At 36.0% G+C, this 20,643-nt stretch overlaps 1 protein-coding gene across 1 annotated transcript; it reads right to left on the bottom strand.

Moving 5' to 3' along the window:
* Positions 1-5,848: 5,848 nt before the first annotated feature.
* LOC134663189 (5'-nucleotidase domain-containing protein 3) lies at positions 5,849-20,532 on the bottom strand. Its single transcript, XM_063519567.1, has 9 exons — positions 20,259-20,532; positions 19,665-19,840; positions 15,686-15,913; positions 12,968-13,102; positions 12,002-12,159; positions 10,932-11,118; positions 10,152-10,292; positions 8,741-8,892; positions 5,849-6,056 (listed from the first exon to the last, which is right to left on the bottom strand). The coding sequence occupies exons 1-9, from the start codon at positions 20,410-20,412 to the stop codon at positions 5,852-5,854; spliced, it is 1,536 nt and encodes a 511-aa protein (XP_063375637.1). The 5' UTR covers positions 20,413-20,532; the 3' UTR covers positions 5,849-5,851.
* Between the last annotated feature and the right edge of the window lie 111 nt (positions 20,533-20,643).

The raw sequence follows: 20,643 nt of genomic DNA on the forward strand, positions 1-20,643 counted from the left end.
ACACTACCCAAGTGAAATGACAAAAACCTACAAACGTCTATTAGTTCATACTCATGGTCGAAATCAAGATACGGTTTATAAAGTTGGGTATAAATAAATGAACTATAGCTAAGCTTAGCGAATAGGATATTGTGTACGTGACAATAATACTCTTAAAAAAATATTTAATATTTACCTAGAACTGTTTACAAAATATAATTTATAGACGTTATACAACGATTTATTTTGTTATCTACCCCCAATAACCCTGTCACAGGCGTGCTTCATTGCATTATGTGCCTTATTTTATAAGAACAAGGTACACAATTGATTGACGTTTACTATCTAAAGGTCAGGTTGGGTAACTCATGTGATAAACTCTGGATAAACTCAGTCAAAAGTGCAATTCGCTCAAAAGATATAATTAAAACAAACAAATCTCATATGAATATGCTTTTAATTGCGATATTGTTAATGACAAACAACGTGATGATTTCATAATCAATGCAACTTTACGACATAGATTTATACATTATTGTCTATACCTATGGCACAATAACTAACAGCCATATTCGAACTTTAAGATACGTCAAATATGTCAGTGTCAAACAAGTATAAAAAGTGACGTTTCTTCAAAGAAATACATCACTTTTGACACTTGTTTGACACTGAAATATCCGATCCATATCGTTTAGATGGTTTAGTTTAGATATCTAATAGATGACGTAGGTATCTTAAAGTTCGAATATGGCTGTAAGAGTCGCATTTACATATGTCGTATACATTTGTGACGTCCCACGGGTAAAGGTACCTTATGGCGGTTGGCGCTTACGCTATTATTAACGCCGCTCCAATATTATTGCGGCGCTATGCGACGTAAGCGCCAGCGGCCATAAGGTACCTTTTACCGTGGAACGTCACATTTATAGTCTAGTCTATGATGATTTTATGATGACAGCCATAGAAAAATTGAGAATTTTCTTTTAAACAGCGTGGGCGCAAACATGCCGACCAACTTTAACCATGTATTCCTGTGGCCTATTTTATAAAGCTACAAGTTACAATTTACAAGCGGAGGTCTCTTTCTAACCCTATGTGTTAGAACGAGACTTCCGCTTGTAAAGTGTAACTTGTAGCTTTATAAAATAGGTCACTGGTGGTATTGGGAACTACAAGTTAATAAATAAAGCTTTTAATTTTACCATCGTTCACTTGTTTGTTAATACCCAACAAATGACATTTATAGTCATATGACATCCTATTTTGTCTAGGACAGGATTGTCTAAAGATAAAGATGTTAAAACTTTTATACATTATACAAACCTCGGAAGCTATGGTTCAAGTCTGGTCAACCCCACGATGTACCTACTTAACGATATATTATAGTACGTAACACTGACTTACGATATATTATAGTAACTTCACGCATACATGACAGACTGACAGTAGAAAATAGCTTATTACTTTACTACATCTATTTAGTGATAATAGTAGGGTCTTCTGCGGGCGTTTTTATCACATACATAATATTACTACTGGAAGTTATGCTAGTAACTTATATTATGAATAAGACTTTACAACAAAAGTTGATGGATTTCATGTTGTTATTCATATATAATCAAATAAATGTACTGTCTTCTACTTCACTTTTGTGGAATAATATAGCTGATTGGACTAGTCACTCAAACACCATATTGTCATTTGCATTAATTTTTCTAAAATTTTACACTGTCGTATATCACATGTCGTACCTACAGTCAGCAGCAATATTTGCTAAGCGGGCGAGGTGTTCAAAATTATATTGACGATGGTCATTAATGCGTGAAGTAATCTCCCAGAATTATACCTACTACTAAAGTTCGTTTTTTTTTGCATTAGAAAAAAGGTAAACAATCAAAAACAAAGGGGCTTTTCATTGAAAAACATGTTTTAAAAATAAGTCACGGCAAATATGTAACAATTATAAATCTAATACGATCATTTATATTCTTCTGCTTTCATAAGTATAAGTTACTGATTTTTAAAAAGCGTTTTTCTATTAAAAGACATGTCAAGATCGCTTACCTTCTTTCTAATGCTAAAAAAACAAACTATAAATGTGCCTCTTTCAAGCAAAAGGTAAACTGGCTGTCGGTAATCGGTATCTACATATAAAACATATTTTGTATGAATTTATATCGAAAACCGACAGTATCGTACCTACCTTTCGCCTGAAATTGTTACAAATACCTTCACAAAAACAAAATCTCTTATAAAATGCATCAACAATATTCGTACGAACTACAATTATCAAGAAGAGTATAATAATCTAAAAAACAATAGTCAAAAATACTTAACAGTGATGTTCAAGGCCCTTTAGGGTTTTCTCATAAGTAACAACTATAAATATTGCACTAAAAATGCATTCAACAATGCAATATTACAGATACCTACATCATTAGTGATTATTAAGTTATATACAATACATCCCACTGCAGAGGGCCTACTGCGAAAATCGATTTTTTTTTGATTTTGCGGTGTGCGCTCTGGGTAGGACAGAGATCTTTTCTCACGGAAAAGTAGGTTAATTCATTAGTTAACTGGTTGATTTATTCGATTTTATAAAGGGTACTTATTGAGAATATAAAAGTTTATTCTATACTATTTTAAGGTAGGTTTATTTCTACAGACATTGAGCGTGCCAGACACGTGCCGTGGCAGACAAAATTATATTCTATACAGTGTCGTTACATGGCCGCGCAGATGCTGACAGGCAGATTGATAGAAAACTATTATTTTGTCTGCCACGACACGTGTCTGGCACCCTCAATGTCTGTAGATATTAACCGACCTTTAACGAGCATTATTTAAATAAATATAATTAAGTGGAGTTTTTGAAAGCGGCTTCAACGATTTCAATAAAATGGATTCGCTTTCAAGAAAAACAGAGACTTGTATAATTTTAACATTCCTTTGATAGATCGATTTTGATGTCAGCTGTTCGTTACTGATTCCGATAAAAACGGAGTTTTCTACATACATAAATGTCTAAATAGTAGTTTATGCAACAGTGATATAATAAGGGTTCTTAAAATTCAAGGGTCGAAGTTACAAAACGAGACGTAGTCGAGTTTTGTAAAAAAAGACCCGAGAATTTTAAGAACCAATTATGAGCTGTTGCATACATTACTTTTTCTATGACAGCTGCAGCAAAAAAAAAAGAGTTATTATTAAAAAAAAGAGTTATTATTAAAAAAAAGAGTTATTATTTAAAAAAAATTGAGTTATTATTTAAAAAAAAAGAGTTATTATTGTAAATGAAAACATACCTCTTTCAATCAAGATGATCAGAACTTGTATCTTTAAAAAAAATAAAGCAGTTGTATTATACTCATAAGATGACTGCTAGCAGTCATCTTATGAGCCTATAGACAAAGCATTCAAATGACATTGCTTTAGATATCACTGTCAGTCATTTAATTGACACATTTAAGTGCTGGAGTAGAAAAATAAGTATTTTATACCTGCTGACACGACTAATTTGTTGGAAAGTGACGTTGTACGTACCAGGAACTATATGTAGTCAACCTTAATGTATGAACAACGATTATATTATATTAAAAATACTTCAATTCCATTCCATCCTTATAGTTAAACTGATGAAGGAACGAAAGGGAATAAATATAAACAACATGAACTTAATACTAGTCACTAGTAAATACTTCTGACTAGAAAACATTAGTTACATACTTGCGTGTACAATATCATAAGTATTACACGTAGATTATCGTGGCTACAAAAATCTAAAAGGTTATAATTAACTTTCTAAATGCCTTCTATTCTCCACGTCACAGTGCGCACTAGATTTAAAGCATTCACTGCCAGCAACCCGCCAGGCGGGTGCACTATCCGTAGTCGCTTTTCACTACATACGGTTTTTCCCATGTTATCGGCTACGCTCGTAGCGCGTAGGAAGCGCTGGCACTGAATGTGTTAATTTTAAAAGTAAGTACCTAAGTAATCGTGTACACTGTAATTATGTTCATTGATTAAATACAATTTTCAAAATGAATCAACGGGAGTGAAAATAAAATACTGTCATTGGCATTAAAGAGTTAATTATAATGCAAGATTCACCTACCAAAGCTGATATATGTGAAATTAACTAGACTAGACCGACAACGGCAAACGTTGATATGTAAAAATATTGACAAATACATATTGGACTCGATTTGCTTTTGGTGCTTATTTTTTAATTCTAAAAAACTAAGCAAAAATGCTGTTAACATTAAGTTCTTCTAAAATGCAATACAATCTACATATAAGGTAAAATAATAAAAAGCTTTGTAATAACATTAACGAATAGATAAAACTTTGTTGGTACAATTTTATTCAAAAACATTTAAAAGTCATCGACTCGGTGTATTTACAAATAAGAATAACTATACATATTTACAGATTCATCATATTTGCACTGATAGTAGTACGCTTAAATTAAGTATATAATTAAATGGTGTCGCGTTCAGGTAAAAGGTGAACTTTGATGTTGACAATAAGTCTGGATAAAAATATAATTAGAAGATAAAATCTTGCCCAGCGAATTGGCCTGATGAAAAATTTTGAAATCCCTTTTATTATTGACGGTACACTTGTACTGGTTCCGAAAAACACAATATTTCAGCTATACTCATGAGATTTAACATAAATAATTGCATTTTTTATAGCTAGTTTAAACCTCGCGCGAAAACGCCTCGCAAGCCATTTGTGACGTCATTAATTAGTTGGTGGAAGGGTGATAGACATTGTTTACATACTTACAGTTACGAATTTTCCCTTGAATCCGAATGATATTGTTAATTCAGCACCATATAATTATGATTAGGGATGATAAATACATTACAAACATTAATCACAATAACTCCTTTTATACAAAAACTCTCACACGGTTGCAATTTAAGATGAATTATTTAGATACATGCAAATTCTGAGTGAAAATCACCAAGCGCCGGTTTAACTTTTTAATTTTTCATTTTTTCTGGTTACGACAGCCAACATGGCAATGATAGTTCCATTCAGCCAAATAATTAAAAAAAGTTTTTTGGTGAATTATCGTATTATTTAGCATTTTAGTTATTTAATTACAAATAAATATTTACTTTACATCGTGTAATAATATTTTTTGGACGTAATAAATGTATAGTGGCGAAATAATATTTTTTATGAACCTCCAAACTCTTTGGTGAGGATGTATGAATTACGGTCAATGAGGTTGTCTATGCTGCTCTAAGAAATTCGTAATGGATTGATGACGTCACTCCTTGGCTCGCTTCTGATTGGCGTTTCAGTCAAAATGGCTGATTGGAGAATATTGCACTTTTATTTTATTGAATATATTAATCATCCTAATGTTTAAACTGAGATTGGGCCATTTTTTAGAACCATATTAACATATATGTTTCTTTGAAACCATTATTTCCATGATACTTTGTTACTGTCATTAGGCCAATTGGCATCGCGATACAGTGCGGCAATGTCACCAGCCTTGTGGGCACCCTATCATCCGGCGCAGCCATAGTGCCCATTTTTTACTTGTAAATATGTGTATATTTATATTTTTATGTTATTTTCAATAAAATGCAGTCTCCCATTTACAAGATAACCCACACGATATTAAATTACTAATCCGAATCTCTCATAGAAGTAAATTATTGACAGACGACAAAGTGGTACTTTTTACCTGAGAACGTCTCATATACAGTAGTCGAGCCCAAAAGTCGCAAGGTACTGCATCTAGTAACTTTATAAATTGACTATCAAAATGTGTCATTTTATCTTACTGTAAAATAGAACTAAGGTCCATCTAATGTCGAGCCCGACTTTACACCTTATTAATCTAAACGAAATAGGATCCATATTCGTGTGGCATGACGCCGCGGCGAGGATAAAACGTGTGCGTTAACGAGTAGTTGAGCAGATTCCTTATATTAGACGTGTAGATATCCGCGAAACGGAACAACCTCCTCGAGAAGTACGTGGGGTTGTGGTAAGTTCGGAACACGCTGCCGAACTGGGCGTTGAACACAGCTTTGATCTCATTCCTGGAACCGTCACAACATTTCCTACAATGCGGGAGCGTGAAAGGCAAACACACAAGCGTTATTGATATTAATAGCCAATTGGGAACAGATAAATAATTTTGAATAAATAAACACGATACACTACAGATATGGATAAAGCGTCATATGCTACAGTCACTTGCGTTGCAAAACCAACTGCAATTCAAAAGAGTTGACGCCGACTATCTATAATAATATGTGTTACAAATTTTTATTTTTAAGCATTGCGGTAAATATCGGTATTTTTACTATAGAAATAAATATCCAATAGGTACATTTACGTACGCAGGTGGCGAGAAAGCCACTTTCGGTAGAGCACAGATAAAAGCCCGCATGGCGTTTTGTAACGTTTGCTAGCGTCATGCACATGGGGTCTTGTACATTATGACCGTTATTGAGTCAACAAGTCGATGACGAGACTTTTCAAACATTAAAAACAAACGAATCAGACTAATTTTGAATTTGGCAGTTAGTCTGGCCAACTGTTTTCGTCACGTCGTAAGAAAAGGCGCACTAATCAAATTAAAGTCCGTCAACCAAATCTTGTCAGTAGTAAAAGGCGGCAAATTTGAAAAATCGCGGGTTAGCAACACTGTGTTCAAATAATTCCAAAACGCGTGTCATCTGTGTTTTATCTGTGGAATGTGGATCGTGAACGACAGCCGTCACCTTATTTGTTTTCATTTGGTTTTCATTCTGAATCGTTTCTGTTTCAAGAGATATTTCTGCTGTCACCATTAAATACCAATACATTAAATAAGAATAAGCAAAGCTAAGGGGCCTACAATGTACAATCATGCTCGTTGATGGTAAACATTACTGAAACAAACAAACAAGTACTGGAAGAACTCTTTCGAACTTTTAAGATTATGTTCAGTTTTTTTGTTTTAGGGTTAAAAGGCATTAATAAAATTAAAACGTATGCCTAAATCTATCCAACAAGACCATAAATTGTGTCCTGGAAACCGTCCATAGGCCCACATGTCTAATATTTTCAGCAATCAGTTGTGACTATTTACAAAGGTAAACCTTTTAAACAGTATTAAGAGCCTTGATTATATCGCCGTTCTTTCGCAATATCTACCTAATCCATACATGTTTGTTGCAGGATTAAATCTTGCCCAATATAAGGCGTTCGTAGTAGGTAGTATCTTTTCAGACAATACTTACCTATGGCGGTTTATGTACGTGTACAACGCAACCAAGTCGAAAAGTGACCCTTATCTTATTTACCTTTAAATTAAATAAACACCCAAATATCAGTTGTTTTATTTTTAATATGTATATTGTACAATATATACCAATCAAAAAAATTACACAGGTATGTCATATTCATCCAGAACAGTACACTAATTTACATTAACAAGTGGCATATTATATTGTAAATAACAAATATATGCACTATCTAATTAAGGAATTATCTGCATTTTGATATGATTTTATTTTAGTAAACTTAGAAGACAGATAGGGAACAAAGAGAATATAAGCACTACTATAGGGAGTTGTTTTTGATATCTTCAAATTTGTTCATCATTTTGATTAACATTGTTTTAACATCGCTTTTAAATTGTCCGTCCATGTTTCAATTTTTTTCAATAAACCGCGAGTGACAATTTGAATTGACGTACGCAGGGCGCGCTCAGCGGAAAAAAAAAACTGTTGGTTCGATGTACATTGCTGCTTTTCTTAGCGCAATACTGCTCTTTGAGTGTTGCCCTACTTTAGTTTGCTTTACATTGCTACTGACAAGATTTGGTTGACGGACTATATGTACATGCGGAATGTTGACCATTCATTTGTTTTAATGTTGACGCCTTTTGTAGTGACGGCAATACTTACCAAATTATATTTGTTTTATAGGGTTCCGTGGACAACTAGGATCTCTATGTCCGTTCGTAGCTTAGCTAGTATCATTATTTCTAGAAATCTGCAATTTAGTATGGCCGCAAAACGCCGATAAATTGGGTACCTCCAGTACACGTAATGTGTGCAGGATTTTTTTTTTCGTTCCAACCTTATGGTGTGGGGTGAACTTAAAAAGTGGATATTTTTAGAAATAATCGATCCGAAAGTCGAATGTGACGGGCGGGCAACTAGGGTAGGGTACACTGAGCATGTCCCGACATGCTCTTGGCCGGTTTTAAAAGTTATCCTCTTCTTCCTCGCGTTATCCCGGCATTTTTGCCACGGCTGTGGAGCCTGGGGTCCGCTTGACAACTAATCCCAAGAACTGACGTAGGCTCTAGTTTTTACGAAAGCGACTACCATCTGACCTTCCAACCCAGAGGGGAAACTAGGCCTTATTGGTATTAGTCCGGTTTCCTCACCATGTTTTCCTTCACCGAAAAGCAACTGGTGAATATCAAAAAAGGTTTTAAAGATTAAAAGTGATCATATCAAATTGTATTTTTTTTTTCCTTATTTTCTCGTAATGCATGTTAATTATAAGATGTATATTATTTTTTTTGAAAAGATGTGTCCCGCCGAATTTGTTGCCAATATGAGTGCCAATATGGGACATTGGGATACCCTCCTCCAATTGAGGAGGGATTTAAATCTTCTCGGGGCAGAGGTGTAGGGTTGGAGCCGGTCTACCTAGCTTTCATAAGCGCATTGTAATTATGCCTACTTGAATAAACTATCTTTTATCTTTATCTTTATCATACCTGAGGAAGTCCCTCTCGGCCATCCACTGTGCAAGCACCTCGACCGCCTCGGGCTCCGTGTAGTCCTGGTGGTCCTCGATGAGCTGCGTGAGCATCTGCAGCCAGTTCGCGTTCTGCTTGAACTGCGGCGTGTTCAGCGTGTTTATCTCGTGCTGGAAAACAGTTAGCATATATGTTATAAAATATATCTGGATGCAAAATTTTTTTAACTACTACTACTAGTAAGCGGTGGTGGCCGAGTGGATATGACGCCCGACTTTCAATCTGGAGGTCGCGGGTTCAAATCCTGGCTCGTACCAATGAGTTTTTCGGAACTTATGTACGAAATATCATTTGATATTTACCACTAGCTTTTCGGTGAAGGAAAACATCGTGAGGAAACCTGCATACATCTGCGAAGAAATTCAAAGGTGTATGTGAAGTCCCCAATCCGCATTGGGCTAGCGTGGGGACTATAGCCCAAGCCCTCTCGCGCATGAGAGGAGGCCTGTGCCCAGCAGTGGGACGTTTATAGTCTCACATTATTATTATTATTATATTATTACTACTACTAAAACATGCAAGCGGGGTAGAGGAAAACCCAGACGCAGCTTTTTAGTGAAAGAAAAAGTAGGGGTCGTGTCGTATCAAAAAGTTAAAGAGCTGGCGCAAGATAAGGAATGCTGGAAGATACACCACAGACAAGAGAATAACTCTTAAGTTAATGATGATGACCAAAACATGTTACGGTTCTGATAAGTTAAGGCGGGATTCCACCAGTGTGCGGCACTGTGTGGCACATGCATTTTTGTACTGAATATGCTTGTGCCGCACTGGTGAAACCCCGCCTTTAAACAACCACTTCAATGAGCGGGCCGCAGAACCGCCGGTACCTACTAAACACCCATCGGCCAAAACTCCAAGCCCGCAGCTCACAGTTAGTAGATATTTGCCGTCTAAAACAGGACCATGATTTTTGAAGTTGAAAATTTAACTTTGATTATCTTAGCTAACCAAGGGAAGCAAGGGGTTACTAAGATTTGCGTTGGGGCCAAGGGAACACACAAACGGCAAAACATAGTGTTCAAACTGTATGTGTAGCTACGTTTTACAAATAATCATTTCTGATTTCTGATGACCATATTAAAATAAATAATAGATAAATATTGGGGGTCATCTTACACAGCCTATCTTAACCTAGCCCCAAACTAAGCAAAGCTTGTACTATGGGTGCTAGGCGACGATATACATACTTATATAGATAAATACATACTTATATACATAGAAAACATCCATGACTCCGGAACAAATATTAGTGTTTATCACACAAATAAATGCCCTTACCGGGATTCGAACCCAGGACCATCGGCTTAGCAGGCAGGGTCACTACCCACTAGGCCAGACCGGTCGTCCAATTGGTGTAAGAACTGACCGTGAGTTCGTTGATGATGGCGCCGGTCCGCCAGCCGTGCTCGAGGGTGACGTCGGCGAGGTCGCTGTACGGGTGGTCGCCGAAGTACAGCACCTGGTGCCCGCTCCAGCCCGTTAGGTCTTGTAGTTGCTTCACTGTGCCCTACAATACAAAAAAAAAAATATTTTATAGATATGTTACGACACAATAACACAGACAATCGAACCTCTAGACATAGCATAGTCGCGTTACCGCCTCTGCCACACATACGGTAGCGTAGTCTTCGAGTCAATCCCGTGCCGTGATTGGTCCGTGTCTTTGAACGGACCAATCACGACACGGGATTCGCTCACCTCGTCCCCCCGCACCCCCGTATTTTTGGCGGCATCGGTTTCATGAAAAAATTGGCCTAAGCTCAGTCTAGAGGTTGGATTGTCAGTGCACAATAAGGATTCATACATTGATAAAGCTTTAAATTTTCGCATACGGGTTTCATAATATAAGCAATCGAACGATTTAGAAGAGAAATCTCCGTGAACAACTTCGGTTTGTCCAGGTAAAACACCTTTACAGAAAGGGACCTAAGACGGAGCCCTGTAGCGCTCCCATTTTTGGTAGTAAAAGTTCCTCTTGACTGGGACTAATTAAAACCAACTTTGTGTTTTATCGGTTTGTTTAAGGACATTAGAATTCATGCATTGTTACACAGCTCAATATGCTCTAATTTTCGCATTGTGGTTCCATACTCCACGCAATCGAAAGCTTTAGACAGGTCACAAAATATTCCAAGAGAATTGTTACCTCATAATAAATGATGCCTTTCTCTAATGAAGTGACCTTCTCCCAGATGTGCGTGTTAGCGTTCTTGTCGAACACGCGGATAGGGCGCGACACCTCCGTGAAGAATTTGGGCTTGTTCGCGTTCACGATCACCACGTCGAAGAACTCCCGCCAGTCCAGGCCCACCAGCATTTCCATGCCCGCATTGCTGTGGAAAAGAGCACTTTAGAGTTAGTTTTTTTAGCATTAGAAAGAAGGTAAACAATCTTGACGTGTCTATTTATTAAAAACTATTGAAAAACGCTGTAAAAAAATTAGTTTGTATTACTTATGAAAGCAAAAAAATGTAAAAAATCGTATATGATTTATAATTCTAACATATTTGCTATGACTTATTTTCAATGGTGATTTTTAATAAAAATACATGTCAAGATCGCTTACCTTCTTTCTAAAAAAACAAACTATAGTTCATAACTTCATTAACAGAACAGGACAGGACAAGAGCCATCAATTCTTTATTTTCCAGAATCAACTATTCGCATATCTATTCTCGTCGTTATTGGTTCAAGCGCGAAACGTTAACTGTCTGACAGATTAAGTACTTTTGTATTAAATATTTTTATTGATCGCGAAATACAAGCTTGAGACGTTCGATGTTCAGTGACAAACCTGTTGTGCTATTTTTATATGCAAATATATGTCGTTAATTGCGAATTTATAAATAGATGCCGAAAACAAAAAAGTAGCCAAGGCTCACATATACTCAGGCACTACTTTTTACGAGCTTCACTATACGAATTAAATAAATCGTATTGTAGAGGTACACAAGTGTTTTCAAACGTTCATTTACCTACAATTAAATGCAGAGTAGAGTAGAGAACCATAGGTAATTTATATAATCAACTAGCGACCCGCCCCGGCTTCGCACGGGTTAACAAATTATACATAAACCTTCCTCTTGAATCACTCTATCTATAAAAAAAACCGCATCAAAATCCGTTGCGTAGTTTTAAAGATCTAAGCATACATACAGACAGACAGACAGCGGGAAGCGACTTTGTTTTATACTATGTAGTGATTATTCAACTCACACAAAGTGGTACGGACTGTTTGTAACCAGGAACAGTTTCTTATCAGCTTGCTGCAACATCTGGAAGTACTTTCTGAGGTCTGGGTTGGGCCTGATGTATTCTTCCACGTTCTGTGCCACTATCTTGTGCATTACAGGGTGACAGCTTTGTACAGAGTTCTGGAAACAGCAATTATACTTATTTTAGGTGAAGTGATATGGCAGAGACTAGCAGACTCTTTCACTATCAAACTTTTATTGTGGCCACTTGTATGTTGTGGGGGGATCTTGCCTCTTTAGCCATTTCGTATTCCCTTAGTGTTAAGAAGTAGGTAACATATGATCGAAATTATTCTAAATTTGGAAATACGTAATTGAGCGATAGGGCAAGGTTGTTTGACCTTGCCCTATCGCGAAACAAAATAAAAAATAAGTTAGGAATTCGTGCGTATAAACCAAATGGTTTTAACCGACCAACTTGTAAAAATGTAAACGTTAAGGTAGTATATACCTTTGTTATAATATAGCCTGAAAGCATTTCTGCAGTAAGTACCTACATTGTAAACCCTGATAAAAAACTACAATGACCTATTAAGACACCTGCAGGTGTAATGATTTATGTTACACTATAGACCTGATAGCAACGATACGAGAGAAGTTAACGACTAGGTACTGTTTTATGATGCGATTAAAACATCTAGGTATATTGTGTCAAAGGTTACATCGTCTCTTATATTAGTTACTTTTACACTTTTATATCATTTTAACGGCTATAATAATAATCTGCAATTAAAATATTAATTGCAGATTATTAGTATTAGTTTCACATTCAATCCAAAATTTCAAATATGTAATACAAAACAGTATTGAAATAATAATATATATTCCCTTGTCGGTTTAAGGGTTAAATTGCTAAACCAATTATGTTGGTAGAAAAAGGCATCAACGACTATAAAACATGCTTTAAAGAAACAAACTAAAGACTCACCTTAACATCTAAGAAGAGGATCTCGGGATGGTAATCAATATGGTTCCTAATGAAATATTCAGCCACGTTGCATAGAAGTCCCATTTCTGGCACGGAAAACAAGTCAGCTAGATGCACCATCTTCGCCCTGTTGGCCTGAAAATGTAAACAAATCTCTTTATAGCTGCTGCATGTAACAAAATGATCGTGTTTTATTTTTAAAGTTGCAGCTGTCTAAATACTAGTTTTATCTAATGATATCTAGTCGTTATTAGTTATTTTGAACTAATTAAGGTAACGCGCGGTGCCTGAATAAACGGTGATTACTATACTACCGTCCGAGTATGGGTAATCCATTATCCTTAAGAGGGCGCCACGCAAAATTGTAGTTTGGGTATTGGATTCTTACTCGCCACCCGGCATACCCTAGTTTTCCTTGGTTTTCCAATGGCTGACACTGGTATTATGGCCTGGCCACGACATTGCGCGACTGGCTTCGGCTAAGGCGATAACCATAGGTTGGAGCGAGACACAGCGATCGGACCTTTCGTTCCCACCTATAGTTTTCGCCTTAGCCGAAGCCAGTTGCACAATGTCGTGGCCAGGCCGTTAAGCGTGATGATGTAAAGTAAAATATTAAGATGAAACTACAATATTATCTTCTATCGTTTAGTATATTGGTTCAGTAATTTGTCATTTAATCAGTGCCTGCTAGATTAGACTATCTATTATGTTATCTAAGCCGTTACAGTTTTATAGAAAGATTGTCCAATATGGAAGCAGTAGCAGTTATTTACAATCATACATCAGTGTCATGTCACACACGGCGAGGGCTCAATTCGACTTGATTTTATAATAAAACTTGACATGGCGACCATATGATAACCTTTGTTACTACGATTTTGCTGTTTGAAATGCACAATTTGATCTACCCGGAATTTTTCATTTAATCTAAGGTTTAATTATTTTATGATGATAATTTGTATGGACTTTAGCATAGACTAGTGTTGTTCTATGAGATTTGACTTAAGGGCCTGGCATCCAAACAAAAAAATATAAAAGGAAACAAGAATTTGACACAATTCCGGCGATTGACAGGGCAAGCTATGCTGGCGCCATCTGTAAAATACTTCGACCGGCCAACCCCATTATTTGTAAAGTTGAATACATAACATACGGCCAATGTCAAATTATTATGGCTATTTCACAAGTCATCAATAAACAATACAGAATAGCGCCCAAAGGGTGTGCACAAATGAATGATTGCTTACAAGTGCCATTGATTGCTCCACTGTGTCTATGAACATTCACATGTTGAATGCTACATGCTTATGTGTAAGCATTTCAACTGGGATATATCTTTTGTTCAGTATCACGCATGTTGTTTATGAAGTTATCAATAGAATCACATGCATAATCATAATATAGTATGGATATGCTAATCATTCTTAGGATTAGGAATTTCTTTTGTTATGTACCTATTCACTTTCGCTTACCTTAATAGGGTACCGTCATTTATTAAAGCATTTATTTCGCTTTAACGAATAGTGCTAACAGACGGGCCTGCCGGAATGCGACCTTGGTCTGGTCAGCTCATCTCTTTTTCGCTTTTATTAATACCTAAACCCTTAACGTACGTACGGCGAACTACCTTTGACTCGAACACCCCTCAAACCGTACCAAGGTCGCGACGGTACGCCCGTCTGTTAGAGCTTTAAATTTTTTTATGACTCCCTTCTTACAAAGCGTGATAGTAGAGTTTAGTAGACTATCTAATCTAAGATTTGTAATTTGCAGTGCCCTAACATTACAGGCTTCCTAGCTGCACATATGAGAGCAATAAATGACTGACTGACTGATCCATCAATTTATTTATCGTATCGTATGGCATATGTCTGCACTCTTCAGATACTTAATGATTTTGAACTTAATTTCAAAGCAATAAGGTTCAATTTTGCGTAGTAATTTCTGATGCCTGTTAAAGGGGGCTGGGGGCACCAGATTTTTTTTCAATGTTTACTTTTTATTAACATGACTTCATACTGATGTTTTTAGGGTTCCGTAGCCAAATGGCAAAAAACGGAGCCCTTATGGATTCGTCATGTCTGTCTGTCTGTCTGTCCGTATGTCACAGCCACTTTTTTCCGAAACTATAAGAACTATACTGTTGAAACTTGGTACGTAGATGTATTCTGTGAACCGCATTAAGATTTTCATACAAAAATAGAAAAAAAAACAAGAAAGTTTGGGGGTTCCCCATACTTCGAACAGAAACTCAATTTTTTTTTTTATCAAACCTATACGTGTGGGGCATCTATGGATAGGTCTTCAAAAATGATATTGAGGTTTCTTTCTAATATCATTTTTTTCTAAACTGAATAGTTTGCGCGAGAGACACTTCCAAAGTGGTAAAATGTGTCCCCCCCCTGTAACTTCTAAAATATGAGAATGATAAAACTAAAAAAAATATGTGATGTACATTACCATGCAAACTTCCACCGAACGAGATCTAGGAACTATTTTTTTTTAATACGTCATAAATCCCCTAAATACGGAACCCTTCATGGGCGAGTCCGACTCGCACTTGGCCGCTTTTTAAATATTTATATAAATCTCCAAGTAGAAATCGGGCATTTATTTTTAAAATATGTTGTTGCGAACGCAACCTTTATTTGTATAAAATCTCAATACCTATATTCCTAATGCAGTAGCTAAAAAGGTATTAAAAAAACAACTTACTTTGTGGGCCCTCATGTCACCTTCCACATAGGCTATTGGAATAATCCTATTCTTGTATATCTTGAGGACCTCTTCTGTAGACACAGGGGTCAGCCCTCGGTAAACCGCTCCAAATTGTATTTGGAGGAACGAATCCAACTTCAGTAGCAGGCCTTTTTCAATGTCATAATGAAGACCTCTTACAGCAAAATTTGGTTTATACTCTAGTTTTAAAATTTCTGCTGGATACTGAAAAAAAAATTGAAATTTTCATTTGTCAAGTGGATGAAAACTAGCGCAATGACCTTATCTGATGGTGATTGTACAAACAATTTGTGCCCAAACATAATTATATTTCAAAAAGCACCTTTAATTTTAGGAAGCTTCTGTTGCTCAATAAAAGACCACAGTCATGGGTGAATCAACTTTTAGAACACTTCATTTCGTGCCCCTAGACTCCCTACCAACCAAAATTGATTTTTCAAAAACCATGTCGATATTTTTACCAGGCGCGGATCCAGCCCTCAAAAAAGGTTGTGGTCACAGCAACCCAAAAATCTTCAAGTACCTACAAGTCAGAGTATTAGGTGTCGAACTCGCTCATGAACAATCATGAGTATCATGACTCTTGAACGACCATCCCGATCTCAATAGACCGTGATGACGTCACAAGTCTATTAGGGGGATACCTAATGAATGAATGAATATATATATTTTTATTTCGTGTAACACATGGACACATTTTTATTAATAGAGCTTACAAGCTAGGGGGTTAGTAGGTACAAACATTTAAAACAACACAACACTGATGGGGGAATGCAATCCCTCACAGTGCGACAAGTAGGGACAGTCAACCCTGTCCGCTATCATTCGTAGGATGGTGTTGGGACTGCCACGCACACGGCGCACCAGGGATGCTGCGCGCGCACGCATGGTAGTATAGAAACAATCCACGCGCGCCGTCGCCAACATCCCTGATGCGCTACAAAAACGAGGCAGCCCCATCAGCACCCGGAACGCATTATTGTACTGGACCCTAAGGGCCCTATATGCCCGTCGCGTATACTGCGCCCACAGATTGCAGGTGTAGAGGGAAGTGCAAAACGCCTTAAACAATGTGACTAATGATTGTCCGAGCAATTTTTCGCAGATTATCGATTCACAGACTACATTTCGCCGAACGTCTAACTTTTAGACGACATTTTCTAGTTTTAGTTCACATACCGTTCAATTCGCTTTTGAGTTTATTAGCAGAACAATTATTGTAAGAACTTCATTTGGCAGAGTAATCTTCTCGTTTATGGAACTTTTAGTCGTGATTTTTTTTTTCGTTTCTCGTGTAATGGTACGGAACTCTTCGTGCGCGAGTGCGATTCGCACTTGGCCGGTTTTTTTCAAGATTTCGTAAAGTAGATAGTCTATTCGACAAGTTCAGGGTGGTGGAAAGTAGAGATACTACTCCTAGAGATACGTGTGATGCCTCATTGAATTCGGAACAATGTCTAGAAATTTCTAATAGTAACCTGCATTGACATGTTTAAAATACACCATATACCATTATTTTTTCCAAATTTTTAAATGAATATTTAATCCCTTAAAAAACATTTTACCTTATCACGCCGCGTGCGCATCCTGAAAATGACGCGCGGAGGGCTATTATTAGTGTTAAATGAAAACTATAAAGAGTAAGTACCTAACCTAGAGCTAATTTTTTTTTAATGGGGATTTCCTCCTCTTTTGTCTTCATATCTTAAACTTGGAGGATACAACTAAACGGAGTAGCCATTAACAGGCTTTCCCCTCTGTCGAAAATAGGCGGCCAACGGTCATACACAATGTATGGACTGACGTTTATCTGACATGGCTATTTTTACGTTACGCATACATTTGACGTTCCCCTCCCCCGCAAAAATCGGCAGACTGTTTTGTACAGAAAATTACAGACATGGCGTCTCCGTTTGATTATATCCTCCAAGATCTTAAATTAGTTTATGAGAATGTACTGGCCAAAAATGAAATACCTACCATACCTGACATTTCTATTTAAAGTTGTACCATGACTCAATTGACGAGTTGAAAATATATTTTGGATTATTTGGTACTTTTTCATGTAATTCTATGAGTAAATATATTCTAGTTTACCAAACACTAAAGAGAATCGTCATATTTTTAGGATAAAGCAGTTAAAATTAATATTTAATAGGATGAGAGAGGTTTTTTGTGGTCCGTTTGGTTACAAATGGTTTTTGATGTAGTAAATAAAGGACATACTTGAAGCAAATGTTTTTATGTTCAAAGCTTAGAACTGTTAATAAACAAACTAAAAACAATCATCATTGACCGATTAAGAACAAACATTTTTCATAAAAGGGAACTTCAGGTTGTTTGGTTACGAGGTGCCCCAAAATCGTACCTTATTTTTAGGTTTATTAAATAGTTATTGGTATTACTGCCATGTGACGAATAACAATCATTAGAATTAACAAAACATGTGATAATTGTCAAAAAAAATTAAATATTTTAGCTTTTAAACATTAAATAAACAATAATAAATATTTTTGAAAACAAGGGGACATTTCCAAATGGACACCCATGTAACTGAATGGATAAAGTAACTTACCTATGTATTTTTTCATGTTTATAATTATTAGCAATTTTTGATGTGCGCTTCGAATACATTTTCTAGACATTATTCCGAATCGAATCAGGTATCACAGTGGGTATCACACGTATTTTTGGGTGCAGTATCTCTATTTTTCATCATTTTGAGCTTGTAGACTAGACTACTAAAAGTACTAAAGTTACAGGTAAATTAGTGATTTAGCAATTGCGTTACTTACAACATTGATTCATATAACCATTTCATACATAGATAAATATAAAAATAAATGCAACGCTAACTACGCGGAAAAATAACTCCTAAAGGCAAAGGGGGAAAGGGAAAGGTACATCATAGCTGCTGCATTGAAAAAACACCCTAACACCTGTACTAATGTATTTACACCTATGATGACGAAATAAAATTATTGATTGATTGATTGATTGATTAAATAAGTACACCTGTAAATTAAAAGCTGGCGTTATTAATTTAGGAAATTGTACTCATATTTGTGAATTTTTAAGATTTCTAACACCCCATAAGCTAAAAATAATTGCCCCTGTTAGTAAAAAATCTTTATGCTTGCAAATAATTAGGACTCTGTTGTCAGCTAACATTAACTTACGAGAATTTCTAATTCATAGGTACCAATAGATCACAATACCTACTGTGTTTCAACCAATGGTTACTCGGGTAATTGTGACAGTTAATAAGTACCAAACAATCACTCTTGTAAAGTTAATTCGCATATCAATAAGTATTATGCCAACTACGTAATGAAATTCAGTGAAAGGTTCCTCTGCCAAAGCGTCTGCGAAAAATCGGCGTAGTTTTAGTCGGAGAATCGATAGGACATACTATTTAGGGTTGTGGGCATGCCCATCGTGCCCACAACGGTGGATCCGCGCCTGATTTTTACTTTGTTTACACGGGCATTATTAGATCCATAAGTATTTAAGAACACATTTAAATTAACAACTTGATCACATAAAAGTTACATTTTGTATGGTAATGCAGGAGAAAAAAAGTTATCTCCCATACAAAAATCAGGGACACCATTTTTGCCTTTTTCTACTGTGTTACCGTACAAAATGTAACTTTTATTTGATCAAGTTGTTAATTTATTGTGTTAATTAAATATTTACGTATCTAATAATGCCCGCGTAAACGAAAAATTATAAATATCAACATGGTTTTTGAAAAATCGATTTTTCTTTGCTAGGGAGTCTAGGGACACAGAAATCAGTGTTCTAAAAGTTGATTCACCGATTAGTAGGTCTAACTCTAAGTAGACATAGGTCACTAACATAGTAAAATGTTACTAACAAATATGCATCGCTGCGGGTTTGAAATAAAGAATTTTTAATTGATTCCACTTTATTTATGATGATATCTTCTAACCTTATATTTTTCCAGCAATAAATCTCTGCCGAGATTGTAGAGTAAATGCTCCAGGGTAGGTTTGTAATGTGCTAGAGTGTAGTCATAGTCAAATCCATACACCTGCACTTCTGACATATCCAGCTCATTGCAAGCGAACACACCCTGTGGATTCACATCTTGAGGTAGCTTCTTGGCTAAAAGGTAACATTAAACATTTGTTACTAACTGAACAAAAAACCTTTTTTTAACTTCCTTGTTTTGGTTATCTTATCATTAATGAGATCAATCACATGTAATCCATAATTACACAGTTAAGAGTTAAGACTGTATATTTATAGGTTAAGTTAGTGTATAATTGTATATATTTCTGTTTAGTCTTATTTAATTTCCCTTATGTTACGTGTTTTATTCAGTTTATACATACAAAAAGTAAAACAAAAAAAATGTTCAACCCATTCACTTGTACTTTTTCAGTCTAATCAAAACAAAAGAGAGTTCAGAAAATTGCGTCGTTTCACGAACATACGTATGAATATAAACGTGTGTAATATGTAATATGCAATGACTATGACAATCAAGTTTAATTTTGGAATTCTATAATAAGATACTCACATCGGCATTTCAATTTCGTGCGACAATATGCTTCCTTCAGCAATTCGCGCGTTGAAAACTCTCGAGTACACCGAACGTCACATTTCTTTGCCACAGTGTGAGATAACTTGAAGTTTATTCTTTTAATTACACCGAATATAGAAAGGAAACTCATGTTTGCTAATAATGTTTATCTAAAACACTGACTACATTCAGAAAACAATGTTATTTCATTGTTGTTCCTATTAAAATAATTCGACTGTATGTGAATGAGTTTTAATTAGTATCACTTAACACATAATCTCAAGAATTATTACTTCTTATTATTCTAGAAAAATTAAAAACATAAATGAAAATCGTTGCATAATTATATCGAATTTAGAAACGTGTCTAGCACGCAACGCGA

The sequence above is a fragment of the Cydia amplana genome, chromosome 4, assembly GCF_948474715.1.
Source record: "Cydia amplana chromosome 4, ilCydAmpl1.1, whole genome shotgun sequence".
Lineage (NCBI taxonomy): Eukaryota > Metazoa > Arthropoda > Insecta > Lepidoptera > Tortricidae > Cydia > Cydia amplana.

Excerpts from the sequence above, each read along its gene's own strand:
- LOC134663189 (XM_063519567.1), bottom strand. The coding sequence starts at position 20,412 with ATGAGTTTCCTTTCTATATTCGGTGTAATTAAAAGAATAAACTTCAAG. Across the intron at positions 11,119-12,001 it reads AACAGTCCGTACCACTTTGT|CAATGCGGGCATGGAAATGC; the intron begins GTGAGTTGAATA and ends TCTTTTCCACAG. Across the intron at positions 8,893-10,151 it reads CCATCATCAACGAACTCACG|CACGAGATAAACACGCTGAA; the intron begins GTCAGTTCTTAC and ends ACTGTTTTCCAG.